The sequence below is a fragment of the Gymnoscopelus microlampas genome (assembly GCF_963454915.1).
Source record: "Gymnoscopelus microlampas genome assembly, chromosome: 3".
NCBI classification, from domain to species: Eukaryota; Metazoa; Chordata; class Actinopteri; order Myctophiformes; family Myctophidae; genus Gymnoscopelus; species Gymnoscopelus microlampas.
The window spans coordinates 23,385,229-23,395,531 of NC_139940.1; the positions used below are offsets into that span (position 1 = coordinate 23,385,229).

At 44.2% G+C, this 10,303-nt stretch overlaps 1 protein-coding gene across 1 annotated transcript in view; it reads left to right on the top strand.

Moving 5' to 3' along the window:
* The first annotated feature begins 135 nt into the window (after positions 1-135).
* notchl (notch receptor, like) overlaps positions 136-10,303 on the top strand; it is an 11,899-nt gene continuing 1,731 nt past the window's right edge. The window contains exons 1-10 of the mRNA XM_084052917.1: positions 136-362; positions 1,463-1,607; positions 1,883-2,209; positions 3,135-3,355; positions 3,782-4,112; positions 6,122-6,297; positions 6,838-6,899; positions 7,726-7,855; positions 9,197-9,294; positions 10,141-10,303. The exon at positions 10,141-10,303 is cut by the window's right edge and continues 169 nt beyond it. Of these exons, the coding sequence (XP_083909043.1) occupies positions 311-362; positions 1,463-1,607; positions 1,883-2,209; positions 3,135-3,355; positions 3,782-4,112; positions 6,122-6,297; positions 6,838-6,899; positions 7,726-7,855; positions 9,197-9,294; positions 10,141-10,303 (1,705 nt within the window). The 5' untranslated portion in view covers positions 136-310. The remainder of the gene's footprint in view (positions 363-1,462; positions 1,608-1,882; positions 2,210-3,134; positions 3,356-3,781; positions 4,113-6,121; positions 6,298-6,837; positions 6,900-7,725; positions 7,856-9,196; positions 9,295-10,140) is intronic.

Below are 10,303 nucleotides of genomic sequence, written 5' to 3' on the forward strand. Positions count from 1 at the left end.
ACAGTGGCAGGAAGTTGTCCAGATATCCGCAGGGGCTTCTGAAAAAGAATGAGTGAACAGTGGGCGGGGTGGTTGTATTAGAAGGTGGGATGGGGGTACAGTCAGAAAAGACTGTTCACACAGTTCCATTGTGAACAGCGACAAGTCCTGCCAGTTCACAGAACCACAGGGAATCCAGAGTGATTACACCTTAAAGTCACAACAACGTTTTGGATAGTGGAGCCAGGTTTGTAGTTGAACCGAAGACCTGTACTGGACCACATACTGCTTGGAGGAGAGAAGAGAGCTCCAGGTGACCAGGGGAGTAAAGATGTTGGTTCTAAGGACACTTGTTCTGCTTGGCTTGAGCAGGCTGTATCAAGGTGAGCTATCTACACACCCACAGTACATGTTAACTGTTAAAAGTGTAGCAGGCCTGCTATTTGAATTCTTGTGGGCAATACAAGTTGGACCTTGTTTCGTTAATCATACTCATCAGGTTAAACTCGGGTTAAACAAATTATGACGGTAAAAAGATAGGCTGCATTTCTAAAAGCTGACATTGATTTGGAAAAATCCATCTGGCCTGTTTGTTCTTGGCTCTGTTATTTGATCACTGTCGATGTAATATCCCCCTACATGGCCTGCAGCAAAGTAAGCTTTTCTTTTGGAGATAAGAAAGACTATTTAATCTAATTTCAGCTCTATTGTTCATAGGCTCCGTTATGATTTAATGGTGTCGTACACACCTGCCAAGCCCCATTGTCTTATTCCATCACATTCCACATCACCACAGTGATGACCTTCAACCTTTATCAACCCGGCCCACTCCATTTCCTGTTGCTATTCGCCTCATCTGGAAACTTCCTGTTTGTGTCAGGCCCATTTCCTGTTCCCATAACGGCCCATGTTAGCACCCACCTTTAAATGGCTTGGCTTTCATTGTTATGGATGCTGGCTAATGCTTTCAAACAATATGCTGTTTGAAAATGTGGGTCAGATTTAACGTCAACTTCCTTATTAACCGCTTTAACCCAGGCGTACGTAACGCCCCCCCCCCCCCCCCCCCCCCCCCCAAAAAACAAAAACAAAAACAAACAGCAGATCTACAACGTCACAATGCATCACCTTGTTATGCATTGTGATCTTCGTGATCAGCTATTTTTGAAAAAGTAAAAATTCAAAAAATGTTGAAGAATTTAGAAAATTGGGTTGAAGTGGTTAAAGCATTGCATGGTCAAGTTATCACTACAGTGGTCTGCGGTTCTGTGTCGTTTGCCCACCCATATGTAATGCTTGGATTTTGTCCACGCAAATACCTAGCATATGCTGATGACAGGTGCATTGTAAAAGACTGGGTATCGTAGCATCCCAAATATATTGTGACATGCATATTCATCCAAAGACTATTTGCATTTTATTTGTAACTTCTGCTTTATTGCCAGTTCAAGTATACTTCCTTTTTATGTAATTGATTCCACAGCTGCACCAAATGACCCGTGGGGCCAGTGTCCAACCACCAGTCAATGCAAGGGCAAGTTCGGCGACGGGTCCTGCGACAGGGACTGCATGGAACCCGAGTGTCTTAGAGATGGTTTTGACTGCCTGAAGGACAGAGGCCACTGCAAGTAAAGCTCCCCACCTTTTTTATTCAGTTATTATCTAATACAGTGGTTCTCAAAGTGTAGTCCAGGCTGTCCAAACGGACCCTGTGAGGTCTGTAACTCTTGAGAGTTATGGGGGTCCTTGAAATTAAAACATTTGAGAACCGCTGATCTAACACTCTCAGCCAGGTCAAATGATATCAATCGCTAGCCCTTACATGCTCGTACACACGTTCTATCTCTCTTTCTCTACATCTCTGTATCCCCCCCCCCCTCTCTCCCCCGGCTCCCGTCTTCAGTCCAGGCCATATACAGTACTGTCGTGATCACTACGCCAACTCCCACTGTGAACAGGGCTGTGACAGTGCTCCCTGTGGCTGGGACGGCAGTGACTGCTTCAGGCACCAGAATACTCTGTGGGCTAAAGGCACCCTGGTCCTTCACACCACCGTACCCCTGCAACGTGGCACCTTTACCAATAGTTCCCTGCTGTGGGCTGTCAGTGTCCTCCTCCGGACTCCTCTCAAACTACGAGGCACCGCCCCTCTCGCTGTCAACAGGGACGTGTTCACCTTTAATTCCCAGCAGCTCACCGACCTCATGGCGTCCTCGACTGACTCAAACGGGTGAGTATTCAGCTTATAGTTCATACCGTGTGGTCACCGGGACTGTCAAAACGATCATTTCAGCAGGCATATAATAAGATAAAAACAAGTTTACTGATATACTGTACATAGATCAACAAAATAGATGATTCAACAAAAACGCATGATGAATAAACAGACTCATGGCTAATTTATGTTCCATCGTACGATGGTGTCACACATTGACACACAATTTGATCTACTAGCTCAAAGTGCATCGCATCCGTGACACATTGTGACCTTGTAGATCGCTGTTTTCGCCGTGCGACATGTCATACGACAAAGTATGAATCAGGCTTCGGAGACACAGTCAAGACAAGGACCTTTATAGGGCTGATATAACTGACTCATGTGCTACAGTATATGTGATATTTGCAGTGGTGTAAAGTAACTAAGTACATTTACTTAAGTACAATTTTGAGGTATTTGTACTTTACTGGAGTATTTCCAATACTTTTACTTCTACTCCACTACATCTCGGATCCAAATATGGTACTTTTACTCCACTATATTTATTTGAAAACTTGAGTTACTAGTTACTTTGTAGATTTTGATTATTATAACAAAACATACATTAACCATTCCAGCCCTATACATTACGGCCATTTGAAAATAGCCGGTCTACATGCTCACAATGCGTCATGATATGAAATGGGACATTCTGCATAATGAGTACTTTCTACTTTTGGTACTTTAAGTGCATATTGATGCCAATACGTTTGCACTTTTACTCAAGTACATTTTGAATTCCGGACTTTTACTTGTAACAGAGTATTTCTGTATTGCAATATTGATACTTTTACTTAAGTAAAACATTTGAGTACTTTTTCCACCACTGGATGTTTGTACATACCACCCATCCATCAATACGAATGCTAACTCTATACCTTTACTCTGTTTTTTTTAGTTCCCTCCTTTTTCTTCAAGTGGACAACAGGCCTTGCTCCCGTCTTCCCTCTACGTGTTTCCCCCACGCTAACGAGGCGGCCAGCTTCCTGCGAGCTGTGATGTCACTGAAGCCTATGTCGTTCCCCTCCTTCACAGAGCTTAAGGCCATCGTTGCTGTGAGAGGTATGAGGGAGGAAATAGGAGGGAGAGAAGAGGAAAACGTGGAACAGGAAACCAAAGGTAGGCCGACATGTCCTGTCATTACAAAGCGTGTCCTGCGCGCGCGTGCGTGTGTGCGTGCGTGCATGCGTGTGTGTGTGTGTGTGAGAGAGAGAGAGAGAGTGTGTACTTGTGCACACATAGGTGGGTTAACATGCCCATACTCTTGCACAGTCACACACACAATTGTTGAATTCCGTCCAACCCAAATATTACTCAATGCACTAAAGCCCTCAGTGTTAAGGTTTTGTTCAGTTCTTGGTGATCAGGTTTTTTCAGACTTTCAGAGCTTAATTTTTAAATGTGCAGACATTTACATACTGACTCACAGCTTAATATTATCTGTCATATAGTGTAATGAGACGATGTGAAAGATTAGATACCAATGTACATTCAGCATTCTATGAATGTTCCGTTGATAGTATATGTGTAACCCTCTTCTCACAGAGCAGGCAACTCCTGCGTGGCTGTGGGCTGTGATCGCCGTGGCGATTGGTCTGGCGCTGGTCCTGGCCCTCGTGGTGTTCCTGGTGACGAGGAGGGTAAGGCGGCGGCGAGCAGAGCGGGAGGGGGGAGGAGAAAGGGTGAGACACAGGTCCACTGTGACCGACAACGATGGCGGCACCAAGGCTTGGGCGCAACATGTGCCCCATCGAGACCACCGGGTCCGGAGCGGGAGGGAGAAAGACAGGAACGGTTTGAGGAAAAAGAAGAAAGCCAAGGAAGCCGAGAAGAAGAGACGCAGGGAGCCGCTGGGGGAGGATGCCATGCGAATGCGGTGGGTATAAGCTTTAGGTTTCACACTTATGTGTTGTGAAACTTGGCAATTAATTCCAACACAATTTCACTTTGCCCTCGTCTCTTTGCCATTACATGAATTTTAATGTAACCAGAACATTGTAGAACCCACCTCCCCACCCATCCAGGGTGACACAGGTACAATAAAATCACAGAGGCCATTACATTCGTTTGATATATTGTCATTGATACTGATAAGCAGAATTAGCAACAAATACATTTTAAAAAAGCGTTTAAAAGAAAGAAAGAAAGAAAGAAAGAAAGAAAGAAAGAAATCATCACTACCAATAAGTGATATCAATAATTGTCATTATTGATATAATAAAAAGTAGTCCGGATTATCATTTTAGGCAATTGTGTAGCTCTAGTCTCTTAGTTTGATGAGTGGTTTGCATGGATATGTCACCATTCTGCCAATCTGGGAACCCATCGTCAAATAAAAAGGTAAAACAGCGCCCTCTGCTGTTTTTCACTTTTCCATTTGACTCTGGGCGGAGCTGTAGGAGGACCCGTGCTCACAGGAAACCGGGGTTTTGGTCTGCCCTCAGCCCTCCACTTCCCGTGGTGCGCCTATGTCTTCATTCCCACTAACAATATTTCTCCACAGAACACTAACACCATTTCTCCCAAAGAACATGGATCGTTTTGGTTATAAGCCCACTTGCTTCTATGATGAAAGAGGAAGTTGAAATGTTACTAACTTTCCGCGGTTTTGTCGGCTCCGAGGACGCTATTGTTAAATGAGTTTCGGTTTGTTTCCAGTGGGAAGCGAGCCGCACACATGTAAATCCCGCCCACTACATTTGATTGGGTAAAGCGCGGCCTGCTTCCTGATCTGAAGGCACACCCACACCCACTTGTAGCCAATGTACATGGGTTGTCAAAACGTCTCCCGACAAGCACCGGGCACCTGAGGTGCTGCGTGGAAAATAATGACACTGAACCGGCGCGTTTCAATGTTGTAGCGCCCCTTTAGCAGCCCTGCTTCTACATTTCAGTGTTTTTCGACGTTTTTTTTTTCCTTCACGCCGTTTGGTGCCCTGTGCTTCAGCACCTCAAGCACGTTGGATAAGCCACCACTGCCCATAGTTGTGTGTTGCTCTGGATATGAGCGTCTGCTAATCGCCATTTACACATTTGACAATTTATTTTAACTTCCTAGTTAATTGTTTGTTTGTTTTGTCAGAAAGGAAGGTTCAGTAACTTTGTGTCCTTCTGCTGTCAATGTGTCCACCATGATGAGGTGGTGTATGCTTCACTTCTCCACTAGTACCCAATGTCTGAATATTATGACAGCCCTCCATTGTTTGGGAGGACATGAGAGGATGTTTAGTCTATTAAAACAATGATGTCATTAAGGACGGATATATGCCTCAGTCATAGGCCTATAATGGTTTCAACTGTTGGGCTGTGTAGTTCTTCCCATTATAAAAGCCCCCACTGAATGTTATTGTACATGGACTTTTAAACTTTTTTTTAAACGGGGAAAGGTTTTCAGCAGAGTTTCATATTCATACAGTTTCAGATATTCACACCTACAGTAGTAGTCACTACCCACACATGGGTGCCTCCCTCAGGCAGACATGTGTGAAGCAGTGAGAACATTGAGACACTCAGACATTAGTCCTTGAGAAAGGAGAACATTCGGCCTAGCTTTTTTTTCTCCCATGCCTAGCTTTTCCCAGAGGAAGTCTAGCGATTCAAATCCATTTCTGGCCCTCTTCTTTAACTTTTAATCACTTATACTTTGTCGTACAATGAATAGCACAAGCTCACAACACGTACTGTAGCATCGTAACATGTGCTAATGTTTAAGTGCTGCCAATTTTTGACCATTATGGCCTATAGTGTCATGCCAAAAATAGGGACGCCAGCGTTAATGTGGTTCAGTTACCACTGCCCTAACCATTGACAAATTACCCTTTAACAAGCATTCCCAACCATTCCCAACCATGCTTCTATTTTGATATGACCTTGCACCAATTTTAGACCTCTGAAAAGGGACCTGGATATAGGAAGTGACACAGACTTCACACAGAGTTCAATGGAGGACATAAATGCTCGATGCTCCAGACGTCAAGAGGACGCGTCCATCCGTGACCACAGGATCCAGGAGCAGAAACACTTCCGATCTGGCCACTCGCAGCCCCATAGGTCGATGCAACGTAAGGAAGCGTCCTGTTTTTTTCTGTGTTATTTCTTGACTGTGCCCATATATACAAATGAGGGAAAGCAGCTGAAAGGCTGCATACTGTCACTGTATAGTCACTGTGATATACATCATAAGGACCTGGGTACTCTCTGGCTTCAGTTCAATAAATGTACAGAAATCTGTGCAGAAACATTGACAACTGACTGTCCTTACAGTACTGTATACTAATATACTGTATATCATTTGAGACAGTAGCAGGACCAGTGCAAAAGAAAAGTGGAAAACACCATAGACATTAGTCTGTACAGCGAATATCTAAAAATTCAGTTTATTCCACATCCAATATTTTAGATTTAAGCAATAATCAATATATCGCAACTTTCAACCGCTGCTGGGAAACAATTATGCGGTGGTGTGTAAGTAGTTTGCCGATATATACACCCAAAGCCTGAATATTTGATAATAATATCTATAACCTGCCTTGGCTTCTTCAGATCCGTCTTGACTCAATTATAAATACCTTATTACTTAACTGACTGTTGTTCTTCCTCAGCTCCACCAAGAGGATGGGAGAGGAGCGCCGTCCCTCCTCCTCTTCTCAGTCCTCCACAGCAGGTACGTATCATCCTGCACAGGAACCAGAAATTATTTTCCTCTTGTCTCCTTCTCTGTAGTGAAGGAGATTAAAACTTTAATCAACTTGTTTTTAAAATGTTCTCCTCTATTTAGTCATTGCCTCTCGGGGAATTGTATATACAACAGGATAGTCCCTGCCAACCCCAAATATTTGGTCTTGGGGAGGGTGTAGACAACCATCTGTCTCCTCCGATACACATGGAGTCACCAGCCGCTTCTTTTCACCTGACAGTGAGGAGTTCCACTGGGATGGCTTAACGCGTGCAGAGGAACACGCTATATCCCTTCCAGTTACACTCCTGCTGACAAACCCGCAGAAGTCTAGTGCAGTGACAGAGAACACCGATCCGGCTTCCCATCCGTGTCGTGAACACGGCCACTTGTTTTCATTGGAGCACCTGGCCAATTGTTGTTCAATTTTGTATCATCTTGTGACTATCCTGGTGTTGCACAGTAGCAAGTGAATAAAGCCCCACACCTCGACAGTGTAATTTTTTATGTACTTTTACCTAAAACCCAGTGTTAATTTAAGTTTTTACTGGATTTTACTGTTCACTTTTTTTCTCGCACTATGTGATGAAAGTGCGCTTACAAATGAAATTAATTTGACAGTGTCACTTTGATAGACGTGCATGCATAGCCTGGTTCCATACCATAGATACTTCTCCGGTACAAAACCCCCTTGTAATCCCCAACACTGGAGCCAATGTCAGACTGAAGCTCCACGCAGCTTCAGTCTAATAATCAGGCTAGTGCATGCATTTAGTGTAACCATGGAGTAATCATCGCTGTGCTTCGTTGACAGACGGCCCCGGTGCAGTGGTGCGGTCCTGACGGTTCGGTGGTTCTGATCCGAGCGGTCCGTAGTGGGCTGGACAGAGTGGTGCTGGAGCTTTTACGAGCAGGAGTGCCAGTCAACAACACAGACCACACTGGTATAGTACAAACTCACTGTCTCAATGAGTCAATGATCTTAAAGTAATGCTACGTACTGAATGAGAACATGATTAATTGTAGATGATAAATGATAGAAACATTAATCACATTTATTGTATGGATAATGGAATGAAGAACCTTTGTGTCTGTAGTCTTTACCGTCCTTAAACTGTGTTTCAACTAGTGTGAAACTATGGTAATGAGGCTCATTTCCATATTTGAGCCTGTTGACAGTTAGTTTGTGGACACATTTGTGGACAGAGTGACAGACAGAGAGATGTCCATCTGTCTGTCTTTCACTGTCACTCTGTCCACAAATGTGTCCACCAGAGGGTGCTGCAGCTCAATTGTGCACAGTTCTAGGTTGCCTTGCTTTTGTATATCAGTTTTATATGTGTGATTAAACTGCTTATATGAATTGTCTGGTACTACAGGTTAAACACATCTTCCAACACATGATCTGACAAACTGAACAGCAACCAATTTAGTAATGGTGCTTTAAAACTGTACTTAGTACTACTTACTATGGTATATAGCCACTGTCATGGTATAATGCTTTATTAGCATCCTATATTTTTTTTACCTGCACACAGAGGGGTTGAGTAAACCGGTGTAACTTACCCCGTGTCTCTCACGTCCCTTTTTGTGTCCCTTCTCTTCTCTCCTATTCTGATCATTTCTCTCTCTTTCTTTCTTTCTCTCTCTCTCTCTCTCTCTCTCTCTCTCTCTCTCTCTCTCTCTCTCTCTCTCTCTCTCTCTCTCTCTCTCTCTCCAGTCCCCCTGCTGCCCTCCTCTGACTCAGAGCAAAGTTAATGTGTTCTAGTGTCCAGGCATGGGTGGATGGACATAATTAACCTTGTTATTTGTCTCTTCTTCTTTGTTCAGGCTCTCTCTCTCTCCCCTCTCTCTGTCTCTCTCTCTCTCTCTCTGTCTGTCTCTCTCTCTCTCTCTCTCTCTCTCTCTCTCTCTCTCTCTCTCTCTCTCTCCCTCTCCCTTTCTTGGTCTGCAATCTTCATATTTATTTATTTAATTTATTTATTTATCTGACTTACTATCTTTCTAACTGATGATGTCTTTCCCTCTTGCTACCCCTCTCTTCCTCACATCTTTTATCTATCTCTGTCTTCATTTTTTTTCCTTTTCTGTATGGCATATTCTCTCCTTCATTTCCTCTCATCTCTTTCTATTTCTCTCTCTCAGACTGAAGCAAATCTCTCCTTTCTCCCTCTCCTCACCCCTGGGCTTTGACTCTGTTATGTAATGTTTGTTTACTAGCTGACTACCTCCCTCCCTTCCTCCCCCTCACCCCCCACACTCTGAATACACTCTCTCTGTCCCAGGGAGGTCCGCTCTGCACTGGGCATGCTCAGTAAACCACCTCTCCCTGACACGAACCCTCATTCGCTATGGGTCGGTTGTGGACCTGCAAGACAACAAGGTAGGATATTAACGTTGTTTTTAGCGGCGCTGGCGCGGTAGTAACGTTAGTAACGTTGTTTTTAGCGGCGCTGGCGCGGTCCTGCTCTATACCTGGCTTTTCCGTCAACGTTCTGATTGGTCAGGTCTGACAACGTTCTGATTGGTCAGGCCCGCCAAGGTTCTGATTGGTCAGGTCCGTCAACGTTCTGATTGGTCAGGCCCGTCGAGGTTCTGATTGGTCAGACACGTCAACGCTCTGATTGGTCAGACACGTCAACGCTCTGATTGGTCAGACACGTCAACAAAGTGATTGGTCAAGCTTCATGTGACACGTGGCTATAAACACATTATAAACACATATCGATGACAAAATGTATCAAAGCCGCCGCTACCTTCACACAGGGTGTGATTTTTTCTATAAGACAGGATTATGGCAGGACAAGATATGTGACTCAATTGTTGCAGCCGCTTTTATTGTTATGGCATAATGCAATTCATTTGTTCCTTTGTATACACAGTAAGTCAGTGTGTAGAGCGTTCAATTTCCTTTGGTGCTTTCAATGCTAAAGAAAATTCCCCTTTCTGTCTGTTTTGGTCTTTTTCGGTGTTCCTACATTTCCCATGATGCAGTTTGTGAGCACAGCTTTTTGAGGTCAAGATCGCAATAGGTTGTAGTTTCACACCTGTGGATTTTACGCCAGTGACATGGGGTAAACGTTTCATCAGAACTTTGGTGACATTTGGTGACATTTCAGGCCTGCAACAAATAGAGATAATATTGAGCATTTTGATAGTGTCCCTTTAAGTTTGATTGTCCACTAAATGGTCATAAGGATATGTTATGGTTATGATCCCGCTCTTTCAGGGTGAGACTCCTCTGTTCCTCTCTGCCCTCCATGGCTGCTACGATACCGCCAGGTTGCTCCTGCTTAATGGTGCCGATGTAGACCTTCATGACCGGAGGGGGCGTCGTCCCCTTGATGTGGCCCGTGAGAGCATGCACCACCAGGTCATGGAGCTGCTGTTAG